Here is a 20342-nt window from a genome sequence, read left to right as displayed (position 1 = left end):
CTGAAAGTTTGAAAGGTACCATGTTAAGGTTTACGTGTTTACCTGCAATATTGCAGTAGCGATTTTCAGAAGAGAGGGTTATACTGAGAAGACTTTCGTTGGCCTACAAATACTGAAGAAATAAGTGTGATCTGAGTGAGAGTATTTTCTACCCACAGTTAAAGAATATTTCTGTTTCCTTCACTGGATTCAAGGTTTACCCATGACACCTCATTTTTTGATTAGCTTCATGAGTTTGTTGGGAATCCAGCAAACAAAATGTTGCGTTAATGTTGCAAAACTTTAAAAGACCATGGAGGAATAGCTGAGGTCCAGAAAAAGTTCAGTAGAAGACTGGACAACACATTGCATCATTGCATTGTGTTAGATTGAAGACAAAGCAATTATGTGAGACTTGAGTAACTGAAAAATTATTTCAAATGACACCATGAGATATTAACATAAGCTTTTTGACTGCTAGCTTGATGTTGGTAATATTGTAAAAGAAAGCAGATATATTAAAGGGAAAAAGAAAAGCAGTGGGGAAGGGTGATAAAAATGAACATGTGTGGTACCGATAAGAGGAAGAACAGCAGTGATGGAGCTTTTCTTTTATTGACTCTGAGTTAATGTGCCACATTAACTGATTTTATTTGTTTTTTTTTTTTTTTTTAATGGACATCATGCCAGGAAATCACCAACTGGGAACTTCTTGAATAATTGGCATTAGCCATTTGAATGCGTTCGTGCTGGTGTTTGTGTTCACTGGACCTGCTAATGGTGTCCGAGACGAGCTGGCACTGTGGTGCCTCTTGCTTTGACTGACCCGTAGATAACACTGTAGATATAGTCTTCAGCAGCAGGTTCCTTCTAGCTGATGAAATGCAACCAAAATAATTTGTAGCTCTTACAATTTTAGAAGCTTTTAATATGGAAATCTTTGTCAAACTAACAGCTGGCTCAGTTTTGTCGTGTTTATTTTAATTGCATCTCATATTTTTTTTGTTACTGCACAAATGAGTTTTATTCAAATTCTTCCTTTTTAACAAATTAATGACAATGTAACCTTGAAAGCAAATGCCAACAAAAGTCACTTCTCTGAATTTAATAATTATTTTATGCTATGTGTTTAACACAACGTCAGTATATCATTGGAAGCAAGGCATTGCCACCACTTGTGTTTGAGTAACAAGAGATTTAGTGAGAAAAATGGCAGAAGAGTGCCATCTGCTGTGGGTTCTTACATTGCATCATATAACTGGAAAGAGGAAATTATATAAATATATTGTTTTCAGCATATAAACTATTAGGTATTTTTATTTCCCAGTATTTTGATTGCTTTTAAATATTGATTTTATACCAATTTTAAAGTATTTTCTTTTAGGTACAATAATTCTCAACTCAAACGTTTTATGAAGCATATATAAATTACATGTACTAGTTCAGGTTCTGAATCTGCATTGCAACACTACATTTATAAGTTTGCCTCAGAAATCCATCAAAATTTCTGTTACTATTTGAAGAAGAGATTATAAACATCAGTCTGATCTTTTCTCAACATGTTTAGATGAACTGTAGCCATTTTAGCACATGTCAGGAAACTGACTGTTGTAATACTGTAAACAGGAAGAACACTGCTAAAATATTTCTGTGCACAATGTTTATTTGCAATGGTCTAAAAACATCTGAAATCATTATAATCAGGAGGATTTTTATTTGCTCTTCTCCTTAATTAGGTAACACTGCATCTGTAGCATGCTTCTCCATTGTATTATAACTTTCCCCTCTTCAACCTTAAGGCAGCAGCCAGAGGGTTTTACTTTTTGTTAATTAAAACATAGCTGTGTACTCAAAAACTGATAGAGTGCCTGGGTGGGGGAAGGGTGATGACTGAAATACCACCAAAGAATCTTGATTTCTTATGGTTGACAAGTGCTCTTGAAATTTTGTTACCTGCCAGTACTGCTACTCTCCTATCATCTTCTCTTCTGGAACTCCTTACCCCATTTGTTGCCCTGGCTGTTTTCATTAATTCAGGCACTGCTCAGCTCTGCTTGGAGCATTCACACTTGTGTTTTGAAAGGCAGTTGGACGCTCACCCTTTCTGAAGTGCACTTGCTCTCTCCTATGCAAGGGGAGGTGTGTGTATGAGAAAGTAGTGGTTGTAATTTCCTCTACTAACGGGTAGATTTTAGGAAGATCTTAGACACTACTTCTAAGGTAGCCATATTTACGGGAGCTTAATTGCACACTTTCTCTTCCACAGCTTCTGCTTTTTTGAGGAGCCCAAGAACTGTATTGCTTTGACTTGAAATTTGTTTGCCAAAGGGACAGTAGAATTAAGACTTTCCTTCTGTCTTTTTTTCCATTCTTACTTTTTCTGAATTCTTTGCCTTTGTCTCTTGCTTTTTCCCTACTTGGTTTCCCTCACAGTGGTTCTTCCCTATATTCCCACTAATATTTTGTTCCTGGCATCTTTTCTACAGTTTATAGATAAACTTGTATTTGCAAATGCAGATCTTCATTAAGGTCTTTATCTTGTGCTAGATGGATATCAGTATTGACTAACAGCAAAGAAGAAGCATTAAATATGGCATTCCGTGGAGAGCAGAGCACAGGGGAAAACAGTTTAGAGGATCTGACAAAAGCCATTATTGATGACATACAGAGATTACCCGGAAATGAAGTCTGTTGTGATTGTGGCTCACCAGGTATCTCAATTTGTTCATGTCATCAACTTCTTGTTGTGAGCACAGTGATTTCTTTAGAGGTGTTTGTAGAGTGCAAACTAATTTTTAAGCAATATATTGATCAGTCTTCAAGCTGCTTTTAAAAGAACAAATATTGACTTTCATACATTAGTACTGTTTAATTCACTAAAATATTTTTGTGTGTTGTCTGTGCTTACTTCCAGCAGTTCAAGCCCCTCTGGAGTTTGAACTGTTCTTGTTGCACTGTCTCTAGATGCTTGTTGCACTTGAATGGAAGTTGCTTGGCATCACTGATCCTGTGCATGCTACTAAGTAGAAGTGAGTAATGCTTAGACAATGACTGTGGAAAAATTGACCTGGCCCGGATCATACTCTGAGGTTTTGTCTTGGTATGAGACTACTGGAATTTCAGTATCACAAATCTCCGTAGAATAAGTAGTCTTGTGCTAAGAAACGAGGCCCAGAGTTAGAATCCTATCACATTGTATCTTCAGAAGTACAGGCACAGGTCAGTTACATGTTATAGCTTGAGAAGAGTCAACTTGTCATTGAACTACTGAATTGACAGGGTAGTTGATAGCTGTTGCAGCTTTCAGAGCTGAAGAGGTACCTCAAGAAGGTGATGTTCACTGGGAACTGAGTAGATAGAATGTGTCTTGGAGATGCTTACTGATGCAGAACTGATCCAAGTAAGAAATTCCTAGATAAAAGTACAAAGTAGAATATTGTAAAATCACTGTCAATTCCTGGAACTGGTTTGTTCTATTATTTTGTGTGAATTTATTTATGTAAAGCTGCAGAAACTTTGCATTAGTTTTCATTCATCTTCTAATTAATGGTGAAGTTACAAGCTTCTGTACCTCAGCTTGCAGCTTTTTAAGTCTTGACTTTATCAGCTACTATGTAAGATGAAGAAGAGATTTATTTGAAGTTATGTATACAAAATATGTATACATTCACTTATTTCCTTCAAAAGACTGATCGTGTTCCTTATGTAGTATTTGTAATATAAAAATGCAGATCTACTCCATGACAGTGCGTTTTTAAAAAAAATCAAACTAACCTCTTAGTTCCTCATATTTTCTACAACATGTTACTGTTTTGTACATTGGGATATGTTATGGTCAATTTTTAATGAAAAAAGACGTAGTCTTTTTAAGAATATTTACTTTAAGAGTATTTACTTTAAGAAGTAAATACTAAAACTTCTGAAGTTGTCAACAGTGGAATATAAGAAGTATGTTGTTTTATTTAAAAAAAAAAAAAAGAAAATAAAAGCCTGTCTTCTCTCTAGAAACAAACCTTAAATGCTTTCAGTGTGGTCATTCAGTATGGATTTAGAAGTCTAAATTCAGTGCCATTGTGGCTGTTACTAAATCTGAAAAACTGAATTCTGTTGGCAGCAATGTGTTCACTTGTGTTGCAGTTTGGAGAAATGTGTGAGATATACTTGGTTTATTTCCATTTGTTAAAAATAATAATGGAAAAATAAAATATGAAATAAGGAATTACTTCAGATTACATTGGATTTCTTACTACCATAGAAAACTTTCTCTAACTTTCTTTAAATATTTTGTTTATCAATTTCACAGATCCAACGTGGCTATCAACCAATTTGGGCATTTTAACCTGCATAGAGTGTTCTGGAATACACAGAGAAATGGGTGTCCATATTTCTCGAATCCAGTCTTTGGAATTAGACAAATTAGGAACGTCTGAACTCTTGGTAAGTTTCTTATGTTATGCATATATAAAACATTGTTTAATTACTTGTTGGGCATTAGGTTGGATATTAGGAAAAAAAATATTCTCAAGAAGAGTGGTGAGACACTGGAACAGGCTGCCCAGGGAGGTGGTAGAATCACCATCTTTGGAAGTATTCAAGAAACATGGAGATGTGGTGCTGAGGAGAATGGTTTGGTGAACATGGAGATGAGTTGACGATTGGACTAAATGATCTTTCTGGTCTTTTCCAACTGTAATGATTCTATGTTGACCTGTAATAGAATCCTTCAAATTCAACACCTGAACGTTTATCTTTTCAATATATAAGTTTTGCAGTATACTTTATTTGTATATTTGTGAGGTTTTCTGCTATTATGTATTCTTGATACATCTGTCTGTTTGTCATTTCTATTCATTTCCCAAGGCTTTACAGAATGAACGTTAATATCTGCTGTGAAGAGTGACATTAGAATATTACCTCTTACTGGCTGATCTTGACTCTAAATCAAGATAGATTATCACAAGATATTTTAAGCTAACATAACAATTGAGAATGACTAATGATGATTTTGGCAGAAAAAATGTTGGGTGAATCTAATTTTGTAGAAGGAAATCCTTTAAGGTTACGAAAGGAGTTGTATGGAAAACTACTAAAGATAAGTTCTGACAGGTTTATACCACAATCTGTGCTTGACCTGTGAGAAGACTTACTGCAGGAACTTTGTGAAGTATTTATAAATAATACTGAAACTTTTTGAAATATTGAGTTGCTCACAAACATACTATTTTTTTAAAATGAGAAGTACTAAGTTTCCAGTAGGTCCGAACTCTTTTCCAGAGGTAACTGTCTGATTAGGGTACAAGCACTACTGCGGTGTTCATGTCACTGGTTAGTAAATCTGTTTTTGTATGTGAGGTAATTAAACTTGAAATGGGAATAATAAGCTGTGGTAGTGAAGCCTGTTTTACAACAAATTCTGGGCTGATAAGATTCACACTTGAAAATATTTTGATTACTTTCCATTTCAATGTAATTATTGTGCTTCATTTTTGTAACCTGATGCGTGTTATTGTTTGATAACAGAGTGGAAAATGCATATTAGTAGTCCAGGTTTTAGTTACTGATGGTCGGGGGGTGGAAAAAACTCCCTTTTATCATTTCTTTTTCTTATTGCAGCTGGCCAAGAATGTAGGAAACAATAGTTTTAATGATATTATGGAAGGGAATTTACCTAGTCCTTCACCTAAACCCAGTCCATCGAGTGATATGTAAGTTTTGAATCTCTTTAGTTTTTCAATATTAAGTTTAATATGAAATATAGTTGTGGATGGAGAATGCCTTAAGATGAAGAAGCCAGAGGTGGACTAGGATGACAGAACACTTTTTATTCGTACTCCAAACATGAAGTTTCTTAAAAGTTCAGTCTTCTGCCTTCTAGTCACATTTTAGCTACTTCATCTTCTCAGTGTAGAAAATTCTATGTTTGGTTTCTATAGAGCATGCTACTGAATCTTGCAAGCTTTTCATTTTTTCCAGTACACCATCAGGTGATGAAACCGTTGGACTAAATGGACATTAAATTCAGTGCCATCTTAATATCATTACAAATTTTCTCATCCCTTCTCTGGTGCAGGAGTTGTGTGGAAAGCATAACAAATGCAATTTTGCTGGAAGACCTTCTAATCTATTATGTGTTTTATGTGTTCCTGTAGCTGCTTTGTTACTGTTGTATTTTTAATCTTGATTTTACTGCTTTTCATGCTTATCATCTTTTTAACACATAGGTACATTTTCACAAGAGACCACTTATTAGGCTGTTTTATCTTTCATCCTTATTTCCAGAGTCAAAAAGTTTACAAACTTTTGTTTTCAACAAGAAAGTGTGGTACAGTTGAAGGAGAATCTTATCTGGGACTTTTTTTTTTTTAAAAAGCATGCATTATATATAGTAATAAGCTTTTATCTGATTGTTTTCCTCCTACCTTCTGAGTTCAAGTTAGATGATGTGATATTAAATGAAAATTATTAACCTGTTTCTTCCTAAAAAGATCTAAACCAAGGTCTATTTTCATACCCCATAGGACTGCACGTAAAGAATTTATAACTGCTAAGTATGTAGATCATAAGTTCTCTAGGAAGACTTGTGCATCTGCAGCAGCTAAACTGAATGAATTACTTGAGGCTGTCAAATCCAGGGATTTACTTGCACTAATTCAAGTCTATGCAGAGGGGGTAGAGCTAATGGAGCCACTGTTAGAGCCTGGACAGGTAAGCCTAGCAACTAAACAAGACTGAATATTTTAAGTAAAGTATATCTGTAAAATGTCAAGTACCACAGGCTGTAACCTTTAATACTCAAAGAAGATAAATAACAGATTAATGATTTTTTTTTTCTTGCTTTCCCTAATTTGGCATCCTTTAGGGGCAAAAACAGAAGGCCATATCTGCTGCCAGCAGTTAGTCTGAAGGAGTGTGAAATGAAACAGTACTATGATACACTGTCCTAATTGCAGCTATGTTATGTTGAAAAGCACATGTTCTGCAGTATGCTTCTTTAAGAGAAAGGACCTGAGATAGACAGCTGAATTTACTAACCTGGGGTCACCTGTTACCACAGACATTATCATGTCTGCTGTTAAAGTAGATGCCGAAGGGACACATCACCTACTGTGCACAAGTCTCTGCATTCTGTATGAGGAAGCAGCAAAGGTGATGCTTTCACAGGCTGTGATGAAACGTTTACAAAAGTGCAGTTTTTCATCCAGGACAAGAATTGTGGCTTTGAATTGGTTTTAATAATGTGCCGAATACTTCCAATTCCTCCTTAAAATCTGTAGCAGGTTTTCTGAAAACTGACTGAAAATCAGTCCTGTTTCACTTAAAGTATCCATGTAAAAACATTGTTCAAGTGCAACATAACCTAGTTTTGAAAAGAACCAATGCTTTGTAGCCACTTGGTCAGCAATGTTTTTTCCTACTACTTTAAAATCCAACCTAGAGAGATCTCAGAGAGTTTTCAGTAAGTTATGTGAAAACAGCCTCTTGGCAAAGGCTTGTCTGTGTGGAGTGAAAGGATTTCAGTCTCAGCACTTGAGATATTACGGTATGCTGGTCATGGAAGCTCTTCACAGATCCTCTGACCATGGGGTAAATTTTGTGTCAGCTGTAACGAGAACCAAAGAATTAGCCCTTAGTGTTTCACAGCTTCTGTAGTCAGTAATTTGTATGAATACCAATTGAAATGTGGTCTGCAGTTAGGATGTTTGTAACAGCAGTTTCCCATGTAAATTCTCTACTTAATAAATTTTAATTCTAATGTATTCTCATTTAAGTTTTTTAAATGCACCTAATGATACATAGGAGTTGTTAAAATTTGGTTTTAAAGTAATTTCTCACGCACCTTTTAATCTGAGTTGTTCTCATTTGCATGTATCAGTGCAAAAGTTATATGTAGAAAATAAAGCATGATTCTATTTGAGATGATCTAATTTCTGTTTACATGTATTTAGGAGCCAGGTGAAACAGCACTTCATTTAGCAGTACGGACTGCTGACCAAACCTCTCTCCATCTGGTTGACTTCCTTGTACAAAACTGGTATGAGTTACATATTTTTCTTCAATTTAGGATGAAAAATGAAGATGTTCAAAGCCATCAATGCGTTGGGTTGTGTTTCTTCATCACTTGTGGTCATTCTCCTTAGATATGTTTCAGAGAAGCGTAATTTAATACCTTGAGTTGACCTTTGTGTTCGTAGTCACTAGAGAGTGGGGAAATAAGAGTGGGATAACAACATGGAATGTAGTTTCTCTTTTAATGTTATTTCTAATTAATGTGGAGCAAAAAATATTGATATAGAACATACAAAAATGTGAAACAACACAAAGGAAAAATGAATCATTCAGATAAAGAAGAAGCTGCAAGAGTGGAGGACTTTTTATCAGAAATGATAGATAGGAGATGCATAAGCTTTGAAAGAGATGTATTTTAGATACGGTGCTGAAGCTGTTGAAAGCATAGTCTTTTTAAATGGAAATTTTTAGCAACTAGTTCATTGGCTGAGCTGCTCTTTATTGTCAAGAAATATTCACAGGAGTAAAATAATACATATATCTTAATGTTTTTTGTTTTGTTTTTAAATGAATGATTTAGTGGTACACTGTTAGCTGTTATTTACGTCACAATGTAGGTAATGAGGAAATGAAATTGATTCCAGTCCACTCCTATAGCATGCTATTAAGTGAAAGAAGCATCAGTCAACTTGCTTTCTCAGAGTGAGGGGATCTCTTTTGCAGAGGGATGAGAGAGGAGGCGTGGGGTGTTTGGTTTGAGGAATAATTCCCCCCTGAGCATATGAAATCATCATAACTACTGTTTGAAAATCAGTAGAAAGAATACTTATTTTTTTTTTTCTTTCCTCTCTCTAATTGTATACAGAACGCTGAGTTTAGGCGGTGTTAGGGAGGAAGTTTTGTCTTCTGGTAACAGTAGAGCTGGAATGAGTGTTCATGTCACCATCTCTGGCACTGTGCAGACAAACTGCATAACCTTCATATCGCTTAGACCTCATTCTGTCACTACTCCTTCAAGTTAAATGGAGTGCTGACTGTAATACAAGTATTATTTAAAAAATAATTAAAAAAAACCCAGCTATTTGTAAGCCATTTGATTCCATAGTTGAGCAGAGTGTTAAATTTTTCTTGATTGATTTTTATTTTTCTTTTATATATAGTGGAAACCTGGATAAGCAAACAGCATTGGGTAATACAGTTCTACACTACTGCAGTATATATAATAAGCCTGAGTGTTTGAAGTTGCTTTTGAGGGGGAAGCCAACTATTGATGTAGGTAAGTTCATTAATTAACACTAGGAAATAAGAATTTCCTAACATTTCATTTTTAACCACTTCTATTTATGTCCTGATTTATTAAGTGAGCTTTTCTTAAGGAAAAATAAAAACTGTGTATTAGAAAGATTATGGTTTCCTCATCAACAAGCCTAAAGGAAGTATTAAGAAAAACTTGACAAAAAAAACTTTAATGTAGGAGATGTAATTGATAATCCCTGTTTTTTTTTCAGTGTTATGTCTTACAAGTTGTGAATGTCCTGGATTTTAGATTTGTAATTTGTATCATAAAATTGCTCCAGTGCTTGTATGTTAGAATGCTTCAAATGACTTCTCACATTAAATACACTCCAGATGCGTTTGGGCTTTCTATACACGGCAGTTAATTTTATTTTTATTGTTAATGCTAGCTGGCACTGTGTTTTCACCCAGCACTCCCAAGACACCACTGTAGGTGATGAGGGAAGAGATTCACTTTGAGATACCTTTCCTCCTCCTCTAATTACAGTCTTCATTTGTGAGATGTAAGACTTTCTGTACCTGCATCACTCCATTTTTTTTTTGTCATGTCTTAGCAGAAGTTTTCATTAAAGATGGAAACTCTGTAAACTGTTTACTCACACTTAACATAACCTGTTATTTGCCAGATGCTCTTTTGCCTATCTCAAAGTACGGCAGGTAGTATATTCTGAATCTCACTTGTCAGGCTCAGGAGCTGTGTCATCATGTCTATAACAGTTTGCACTCTGTCGGTTTTGGTATAGGAGGGAAGTTTCCTGAACACTGCAAGCTGGAGAGTGTATACTTCTGTTTCTCTATTTTTTTTCTCAGTGCCATCATTTTGTCTCTGTTGGCCAGGCACAGACTATTCAAAAGTTCAGTTCTTATCTCATTGGTAGAAGTCATTGGTTTCCTTCACCTTTAAGTACACCATTAAATTGTTATTTTGGTATTCTAATATTAACATGTCAGAGAACCTGATGTGACTTTTTTAGCAGATACGTGCCTAATGAATAAAGTGGGGAAAACTATCTGAACTGGCTTAAACATGTATGTTGGCTGTTCTGTGGAACTCTCCCCAGGCAGATGTCAGAACTCTGTTCTTAACTTTTAGAATTGCTTTCCCCATCGCTACACATTGATCTTTCAAATAGGAGCAGCGCCTCTTAGGCCTTGAAGCACCACGTTTACTCTTACAATCTGAAAATTTGGAATATATGTAGCCTCACAATCTACACGTGTTAAGAAATACTGTGTTCTCATTTCTCTTTATGATAAAACGCTCAGTCCACCTCAGATCTTTCCATAAGGATCATTTTTCTTTCCTCCAGAGATTGTAATTCCTTTACATTTGTAGAAATCCTTCTTGAATGTGTATTTATTTAAAGTGGCCTTTGTATGATTGCATTTATTTTATGTATATTCTATTCTAATGCACACACAAATGCCTGTGAGAGCTCACTTTGACTATTTTCATTGCTCAGTCACCAAAATGTTTCACTATCTGAATATGGTGTAAAGTGTACTCTGTTTAAGCTCCACGGCATTTTCAGAGATACTGTAAGAATGATCTTTGCCAAGGGTTTGTCCACAAAAGATTACAGATTGTGATGGTTTGTTTTGTTTTACAAGAATTTCTACTGGACATTTAGAAAGGATCTCACTAGACATGTTAAAAGACCTTCTGGAGTGCTCAGCACCTTCTTTCTGCCAGCCCAGGAATCACTTTAAACTGTAAAAGATTTTGTAGTCTTCGTAAGGATAACACAGCTAGAAAGTTATTCTTGAAAGAAAAAAAGTGATTCTTGTCATCTTTAGAATAGAACTTGTCTTCAAATTAAGACTTCAAATAGCTATATATTAATCACTTCAAGTAAAATGTGCTTGGATCAATGTATGTATCTTACCCTGTCTGCTTGCCTTTTCTGCTTACCATGGGTTTTACTAGCACAGGAGTTGAGTGGAGATTAAAATGACTATTACTTTATATTCTCTCCTAGAATGATTAGGAGGGTTAGGGGATTGGGGAACTGTCCTAGTGGACATTGCTGTTCAGATAGAACCTGATGACATGATGACACGTTAAATGCATTAATACTTGAAGAAGAATTTTAGAGGTGCACCTGTTATAGAGTAAATAGATGGTTTTTGATCGCTTTTAGAAGTTACTCTGCCAAGAACAGTGAAACATAATGAATTGGTTCTTTAAGCATCTCAATTATTATTCATTATTGTTGATTTTTTTGTAGTTAATCAAGCTGGAGAGACAGCTCTAGACACAGCAAAAAGACTGAAAGCTGTCCAGTGTGAAGAACTGGTAAGATTGGGGTGAGCAGGGGAAAAGCTTACTTCTTTAAAGATGTGGTCTATGTAATGTATCCCTCCGATGGTACCTCAAACTTGGTTTTGCTCCCAGCTGGCTGAAGGGTTACCACACTTTGAATTTTTTTTTTTTAACCTTGTGATACACTATAATCATTTTCTTCATAACTGTTCAAGTGAAAGAGCTCACTTCAACTGGAAGCGCTCTAATAGCTTAACCAGCATATTTGTAGTTATTAAATTCTAGAGGATAAGTATGTGAATGCCAGTTAATGCATCATTTGAAGGCATCTGGGCTTCATCAGCTCAGAGGTTCTTAGATACTTTTCTAAGGAGTACAGAACAGCCCCAAAATACTAAATTTGCAGTTCAGTGTTATGAGTATTCCAGCAGCTGAAAAACAGGTCAGTTGTATGACGTGCAATTGGAATGCATTTTATTTATAGTGTATACTTAATAAAGTAACATTTGCCATTAGTGTGGACCAGCTGATTGTGATAAAGAGCAAACAAAAAGTAGGATGTTATCAGTGAGCTTATCTAGCAGTTAATTGCTTTAATTATTGTAATTGAAATTCTGCAAATACCTAACTCCACTATAGTTAACTAAAAGAATGAGAACATTTACAACATTTCTATATTTTCTGTTCTTGAAGAGAAAAATGTCTGCATTTTTTTTTTCCAAAGGGACAATGAAATGAGGGGAGGAGGAGTAGAAAAAAGAGTGAAGGTCTTGTTTACCATGGGCAAAAAAAGATGAAATAAATATCCAAATGCTTGCAATATCACAGACATACTGATTTCTGCTGTTTGCAGTCTTAAGTGTATAATTACATTCACTTTCAACTAAATTAATTACTTATAGATAATTATTCATACTTGCAAAACAGATTGTAAATAGTTCTCTTCCAAGTTTTGTTTAGGGAAGATCTCATTTGATTACAGGCTCTCCTGAGTCAGCTAGTACTCAGTAGCCTGCACCTGAAAGGATGGGAGGGTATGAATAATCATGGGAAATAAAGGCATTGAATATGAGAATTTATTTCCTCAAAATAACTGTGAACAGTGCTTTGTTGTTGTTGTTTCCTGATTGTTGAAGAGTAGTAGTAGATTTTCAGAGAATGTGAATATATTGTTTAGACTGACAAAGCAGAATAGGGAATGTTCCAATCCCACTGAAGAGAAGGGAAAAGAGCATTTGAATGCTTAAATGAAGGATAGGTACCTTTACCACAAAGGTAAAAAACTGTTATTTTGGGGGGGGGGGGGGGTAATAGTTTTATGTCCTAGAATTTATCAAGTTTTTTTCATTTCTGTCTTCCAGATTCCTGCTGTTTTTGTGCACATATCTTTTCCTCATACCATCTTTTCAAATGCTTGTCAAACATGGCAACTTCTACCCATTTTGATTAAAATCTTCCCTTTTTGGCTTTTAGCAGTCCTTCATTTCCTCAAATAGATGGAGACTTTTGTGATTGTCTTAAAATGTTACTTGTAATGCCTGGAAAATTTAAGAACTAATTATTTCTAGTAATTGCTTGCTAATACAGAACTAACTTCAGGGACACTGAATGAAGAGCAGGTGTGCCAATGAGAATTCTTATTGTTTCAGCTTTCTCAAGCCAAGGCTGGAAAGCTAAATCCACATGTCCACGTAGAGTATGAATGGAATCTTCGGCAGGAAGAAATTGATGAAAGTGATGATGACTTAGATGATAAGGTAAACATGAAGTCCTGGTGTAGCCTTCCAAACTGGAAATGAGTGGAAACTCCACACACATATTAATTTCCTTTTCATGCAGATATTTCGGGGGGAGAGCTTGTTTCAACTTTTGTTTAAAGACGAACAAAGTGCTTTTTGAATACACTCTTTTAACCTAGTTATTATAGAACTGAGTTTCAGAAGTTCTGCTTAAATAAGACATACATGATAAAACAAATTGGTAAATGTAGATTACTTGTGGTCATTTTTTTTCCTTTCTGAATTCTTGGTTTTGCATTTCTAGCTGAAGGAAATCCAGAGATAACATACTTAGTTCTTTCATAATTTAATTAAAATCCTAGTTGTCAAATTAGTAATTTGATGTATTTTTCCAGAACTATGCTGTGCATTTTGTTCCTGATTGAAAAAGAGGTAATGGAAAGGCAAAACTTGAGGGCATAGAATAATTGCCATTTGAGATGATGTGAAAACTTAGCTTCAGTGTCCTACTTTAGCAAGTGAGATAATTATTCTGTGCTCCCTTTCGGTAGTAAATGGAAAAACATTTTCCATGGGTGCTGTAGAAAGAAATGTGGTCAGCTTTATTATCTGTGACATTTGGGACTGAGAAATTCAGAATCCCAAATAATTTACATATCCTCAAGGACAGTAGAGAACGAAATGATTATCCATGCAAAGAGCCTCAGGAGAATGTCTAATGCCATATTGGAGGTTATATAGCCTGCCTGAACCAGCACTACAATGAGACAGATTGTGTAGCTCTACTTGCAGCTATTAAGAACAATTATATGCATTTAAAAGATGAGCTGTACCACTGAATGTTTTGTAGGTTCAGTAAACAAACCTGATGTATTATTTAATTTTTAATATTTATTAATGAGGTATTTTTGATCTTTGAAGACATCTAGTCTAAGCAAAGTGCTATTTGAACTGAAAAATTACTCCTAGTTTCTGAAAACTTGTACATTTTAATTAGTATATTATTTTGTATATTGTGTATCTACTGCTTTAAGAATGAATCTAACTTTGTCTGTTAAGTAGTCTTTAATTTTCAGTTACAGAGGAGAAGATCTTTCAGGTTTGGTCCTGAGCAAGAAAGGAATATGAGGTTATTTTGTATGCTTGTGTCTAATAGAATATGTTCTGCTTTATTCTTTTCCAACCGTATGAACTATATCTACTGTTTAGACAGCCACATAATACATGTATTTTTATTCACAGCCTAGTCCTATAAAAAAAGAAAGATCTCCAAGACCCCAAAGTTTTTGTCACTCTTCGAGTATTTCCCCCCAAGACAAAATGACTCTTCCTGGATTTAGCACTCCTAGAGACAAACAGAGACTCTCCTACGGAGCTTTTACCAATCAGATTTTTGCTTCTACAAGCACAGATTCACCCACTTCTCCAACTGCAGATGCTCCTCCTCTTCCTCCTAGAAATGCTGGCAAAGGTGAGTCTGTTTTGAAACTAAGGTACAAGCGGTAATTTTTCCACAATTGTCCTTCCTTCAATCAAGTGTATTACATTTAAGATGTAGCGTAGTTTTCTTATTATATTGATGTTTTAATAAGGTCCAACGCATGTTCTCATAATTAGAAGAAAAGAAACGAGTGGGTGCTCTTTAATGGACTTTCATTCATAATAGTATACATGAACTGATGAAAGATTATAAAGTAAAACTGACAAATAAAAGTTGATTCATTTTACATAGAAATATTTCCAAAATGTGAGCAGAATCTTTTAGATCAGTTTTCATCTCAAGTCTGTGAATCTTTTAGAAGAGTGTCATTGGTATATAGCGCCATAGGGTGATGTGTACTGTCTGTCAGAGGGCCAAAAAGCATTGAAGGAAAGGAGATGCAAGATGGCACTGGTGCACAAAGGAACGTTGGGAAACTGATGTCATTTACCTGGACTTGTGCAAGTCCTTTGATGTGGTCCTGCACTACATCCTTATCTCTGAACTGAGGAGATGGATTTCAAGGCTGGACTGTTAGGTGTTTGAGGAACTGGTTGCATGATCCTAGCTAGACAGTTGTTGTTGGTGGCTCTATGTCCAGGTGGAGGCTGGTCACAAGTGGTGTTCCCCCCAGGGTATATCTTGGGACCAGTGCTCTCTTCAGCATCTTTATCAATGACATAGTGTGATTGTGTGTACCCTCAGCAAATTTATACCTCACCCAAGCTGGGTGGTAAAGATGACAGAATAGGAGGAAGAGAGACCATTCAGAGGGACCTGGACGCTCTCAAAAAGTGGGCGCATGACAATCAAATGAGGTTTAACAAGACCACGTGCAAGGTGTTGCACTTGGGTCAAGGCAATCCCAGATTTGAGTTCAGACTGGGAGAAGAACTCACTGAGAACAGTCCTCCAGAGAAGTACTTGGGAATCCTGTTGGATTAAAAGCTGGACATGAGACAGCAGTGTGCGCTTGCAGCCCAGATGGCCGGTGGTAACCTGGGCTGCTTCAAAAGTGGGGTGGCCAGCAGGGAGAGGGAGGTGATTGTTTTGAACTGCTCTGCACTTGTGAGGCCCCATCTGGAGTACTGTACCCCCAGGCATGAGGCTTCCAGTACAGGAAAGATGTGGAGCTGTTGGATTGGCTCCAGGGGAGGGCCATGAAGATGGTCAGAGGGCTGGAGCACCTCTCCTATGAGCAAACGTTGAGGAAGATGGGCTTGTTTAGCTTGGGGATGAGAAGGCTTTGGGGAGATCTCATTTTAGCTTTCCAGTACTTGAAGTACTCTAGTACTTACAGACAGGAGAGGGACAAAGTTTTTATGTGGTCTCCTAGTGATAGGATAACAGGGAATGGCTTTAAAAAGAGAGAGGAGATTTAGGTTAGATGTTAGGAGGAAATTTTTTACTCAGCAGGTGGTGAGGCACTGGCACAGGTTTCCCAGAGAGGCTGTGGGTGCCCTATCTCTGGAGGCATCCAAATCCAAGTTGGATGGGACCCTGGGCAGCCTGACCTAGTGGTTGGCAACCCTACCCATGGCAGGGCAATTAGAACTAGATGATCTTTAAGGTCTCCTCCAACCTAAGCCATTCTGTGATTCTGTGCTATGATTCAAGAAGACTCCCTCTCCTTGCAGTCACTGTGTGGATAAAGAAAAAAGTACAAGAATGACCTGGGAAGAGCTAAGCAGGTTGGTATGAAAGTTTGTTCCCTCTCTGCATCAAGACATTCCTTTTTCATCTTGGTGAGCACTACAGAAGTGTGAATAATGTCAGAGAAACAATACCCACTCTATTGCCAGATACTTAACGAGTGACATACTGAGAAGCTAAATGAAATGTCACCCATTCTTCCCTGAGAGAAACAACAGTTATGGTCTTGTAGAATTGCCTCTAAGGAAAATATGTGCTACGGGTTGATGGATTTGGCAATATATGTTCAATCAATAATTTTTTATTCTGTGATTAAAAACACTTTTGATAGTGCTTGAAAGGGAAGAGAACTTCTTTGACAAGACTTTATTTTGCAGCTGTAATGGGTAATGGCTCTGTAATCTAAGCAGATATAAACTTTGACATTAGAGGACGTACTTTTGAAATGAAACCTGTTGCTGTAATATAATCTGGGGAAAGCTAACTTTAGAACAACAAAAAACCCTTCATTTTTTTTTTCATTTTTTCCCTCAACTTAATTTAGGAATAACCTAATTGTGGGGGAAAAAAAAAATTACTTGTTATGAAGGCTACAATGTAGTTTAAGGCTTTAATGGTTATAAGTTCTTATTTAATTTCTTCAACTTGCGATCAACTCTGTTCTCAGAAATGATGGTGAAGAGCTCTCAGTAAAACATAAATGGTTAAAAGGGACAGAACAGATCAGTTGACATCAGGTGTCTGCTTTTACACAACGCAGGTGCTGTGTTTAAGAGCTACTGTTCCATCGTCTGTCTTTGCCGTGTACTGGCAACTTCAGAATCCCTTTAATCTTAGTTAAAAATGCTTGTTTTCCCCTAAAAGACAAAGCAGTTTTGCCAGAGTATGCTTTCTTTGCGAGATGTCATGATCTGAGCTTGTTCGTATCGGTTTAATTTGGAACTCATTTGTACTGCTTGTGACTTCACTCTGCTGACCTTCCTGTTGGCATCTGGGATAGAGTAAATTTTCTTTTCTTTCTGGTATGGTTCTGTGTTTTGGATTTAGGGCGAGATTAATGTTGATGACACTGATATTTTAGGTGCTGCACAAGAGCAAGGCGTTACTCTAAGTTAGAGATTTTCTAGCTTCTCATGCAGTCCTGCTGTTGAGGAGCTGGGGGTGCTCAAGGAGCGGGGAGAGAACAGAACCAGGACCCCAGATGACCAAAGGCTGGTGGGTTAAACTACAATAGTCCTTTTGGAGTCCAATATGGGACCCTGTAAGTTGAGATAACGACATATCTGACCAAGGCGTGTTAGAATAAATTTGTTGTAAGTATTCTAGTAGTTAAATAGTTGCTGGTCACAGTGTTATTCTTTTTGCTCTCAGAGTCGTGCTTGTTCTCAGAGTTGTGTTATGGAACACTTGCTGTCTGTGCTCCCTGTTGTGCTGTTTCTTGCCTTTGGGAGATGGATGAAGGTTATTTTACTGCACAGTGTAACACTGGCTGGTAATATGTTAACATGACTGGTTGTGAGACTAATCTGGTATTTGTGCTCATCATTACAGTCATCTCCATGCTTCAGGAACTTTTCTCTGTTTCTCTGAAACTATTAATAATTATGCTCTTTACCTTCTCTCCTTGGAAGGCTGGTTAGTTATAAGTGGCAGGGAGTGAGTGATAGTATGGGCAGATGCCTAGAATAGTGAGCACCTCTCTTTTGGAACTTCACCTCTGCAACAGGCCAGGGCTTATCAAATCCTTTTCTATTGGAGGAAAAAAAAATATAAATCATTTTGGTAGCTACCTATATGATTTAAAGTTATGTGAAAACATAGCATTGTATTTTGCTACATCGATTCTGTAACTAAATTTGAACTTACCTTCTGTCCTGAAATGGAAAAGTGGTCTTTGTCCCTGCTCAGCTCTGAGGCTCTGGCAGATACCATTACAACATGGCGATGGTCTACAGGGGGACGGATAGCTGGAGAGGCATATTTTAGAAAGGTTCTGAACAAGATGGAGACTGACTTGTTACATGGTTTGATAGTGATAGGACAAGGAAAAACTGCTTTAGTCTACAAGAGAACAGATTTAAGTTAGATGTTAGGAGAAAATTCTTTACTCAGAGTGGAATTGGAACAGGTTGCCGCTCTGTGATTCTGTGACTAGATTTCCTAGTTTGATAATCATTGCTTTAAAAAATGCCTGAGCAAAGATGGTTTATCTTTGGGTTTATTTATGTTCTCAAAGCAATGAGCCAGAATAATTTTGTAATGTCATAAGTGTTTGGTATCAGGTCTCAAGGGAAGGTTCCTCCAGCAGTGGCATTACAGGTATACATGTATTGTACACTAAAGCAACTCATTTGTGGACACATTAATTTTTACCCCTGGATTTAGTTAATTCTAACAGAATAAAGAGTGCAGAGTGACTGCAATCACTGCATAAGCTACCATGGCTATGCCTTTTCCAGTAGTTTATCTGACATTTGGGTTCAGCTTGTCTTGTCAGTCAAGTCTTTTGGACTGTAACAGCCTGAAAATCATATTTTTCATTAAACTCTCCAGCTTACATCTGCATTATGTCTTTAAGTAGTTATATGACTAGACAGTATCTAAATAAAGACTTGCACAAACTTAATTGCAAATCCAAAGTGAGGGCTAGTTTTGTGGAAGGATTAGGCAATCCAAGACAGGATTCCTTAATTTTAAATGAAAGTTAATTGTCTTCAGTGATCCTGTGAATGAGAATTCCTATTCTCATGTAGGGTAAATATGGTGGTCAGGGATCAATTGCATGTTGAAAGTTAAGTTTAGATCTTAACTAATTAAAAACTTGCAAATTTTGCACTCTCTAACAGCTCTAAGACAAAGTACAGAAAACCAGAGGACCCTTCCATTGCAGTTCCTCCCATTGCAACTGCAGATACCGGGTTGGTCCAGCCTTGACAGTTGGACCGGATGATCTTGTAGGTCTTTTCCAACCTTGTTGATGCTGTATCAAATAATCTGCTGTCACTTGATCAAACTTCGCTTCTAAACAAAATAGCTAATTGTCATTTACTCATGACTTCTAAAAGTTGTCTGACTGCATTGCTCACAGGATCAGAAATCTTCCAAAGTCCAGTTCATGTACTTTGTTCATGTAACAACATTGGCATTAGTGATTTTTTTTCTGCCATTGGTCCCAGTATTTAGGTGCTACCTGGAGAGTGATCATACAGGTCTTTTTTTTTTAACTAAACAAAATAAACCTTTCTTTTCAAATGGAGTATTTTAATTCTGCTGTCATTCAAGTTTCTTTTCATTGCATTAACCCTTCTCTGTACTTTCCTGTTTAAATCACCTTTCTGGAATACAGGCAAATGGAAGTTTAAGAAAGGTTTCTTAGTCTGGAATTTTAACACTGTATATAATTGTGTATTCTTTCTTCATCCACTTTCTTCTGTTTATTTTGAATGCTGTTAGGATTCTACAGCTCTCTTGCATATACTTAGATTTTTTTTTAGCGTATTCTTATAAATTTGGTGTATGCTTTAGTAAACAATACTACTAATCTTGATCCAATTCTGTATGTTATAGCACTGTAATAGGAAGGGAAGGCTAGCTGACAACCGTGTAGTTATATTTGTGCTACAACCCAAACTGCATAATTGTTTAATATGAATGTTGACACTTTTTTTAAGCAGGATTTTTTTTTAGCATTAATTATGGGATGTTCTTCATGTGCTAATATTGATACAGTTTGTTTTCCTAGCTTTCTTATTTGGAATGACTGATCAGCTTCTTTAATTATGCTTTTATTTTCAATACTTAAGATGTATCGTCTACAGTAATAAAGTACAAAACGAAGAAGGCTTTTGGTAGTATCTGCAAAAAGTGTCATCATTATAAGTGGAAAAATAACAGTAACTTTTGTTAATGAAAAAACTATTTTTAA

The 20342-nt window shown here is 36.3% G+C and overlaps 1 protein-coding gene across 12 annotated transcripts in view; it reads left to right on the top strand.

The window, feature by feature from the left end:
• ASAP1 (ArfGAP with SH3 domain, ankyrin repeat and PH domain 1) overlaps positions 1–20342 on the top strand; it is a 165922-nt gene that overhangs the window by 125835 nt on the left and 19745 nt on the right. For all 12 annotated transcript variants that reach the window (XM_046929216.1, XM_046929230.1, XM_025148178.3 and 9 more), the window contains 9 exons: positions 2527–2690; positions 4283–4416; positions 5593–5684; positions 6498–6684; positions 7926–8011; positions 9147–9262; positions 11511–11578; positions 13195–13302; positions 14527–14755. In XM_046929216.1, the coding sequence (XP_046785172.1) occupies positions 2527–2690; positions 4283–4416; positions 5593–5684; positions 6498–6684; positions 7926–8011; positions 9147–9262; positions 11511–11578; positions 13195–13302; positions 14527–14755 (1184 nt within the window). The remainder of the gene's footprint in view (positions 1–2526; positions 2691–4282; positions 4417–5592; positions 5685–6497; positions 6685–7925; positions 8012–9146; positions 9263–11510; positions 11579–13194; positions 13303–14526; positions 14756–20342) is intronic.

The sequence above is a fragment of the Gallus gallus genome, chromosome 2, assembly GCF_016699485.2.
Source record: "Gallus gallus isolate bGalGal1 chromosome 2, bGalGal1.mat.broiler.GRCg7b, whole genome shotgun sequence".
Taxonomy (NCBI): Eukaryota; Metazoa; Chordata; class Aves; order Galliformes; family Phasianidae; genus Gallus; species Gallus gallus.
Note: the sequence above shows the minus strand (reverse complement) of the source record. Positions and strands in the feature narration are given on the sequence as shown.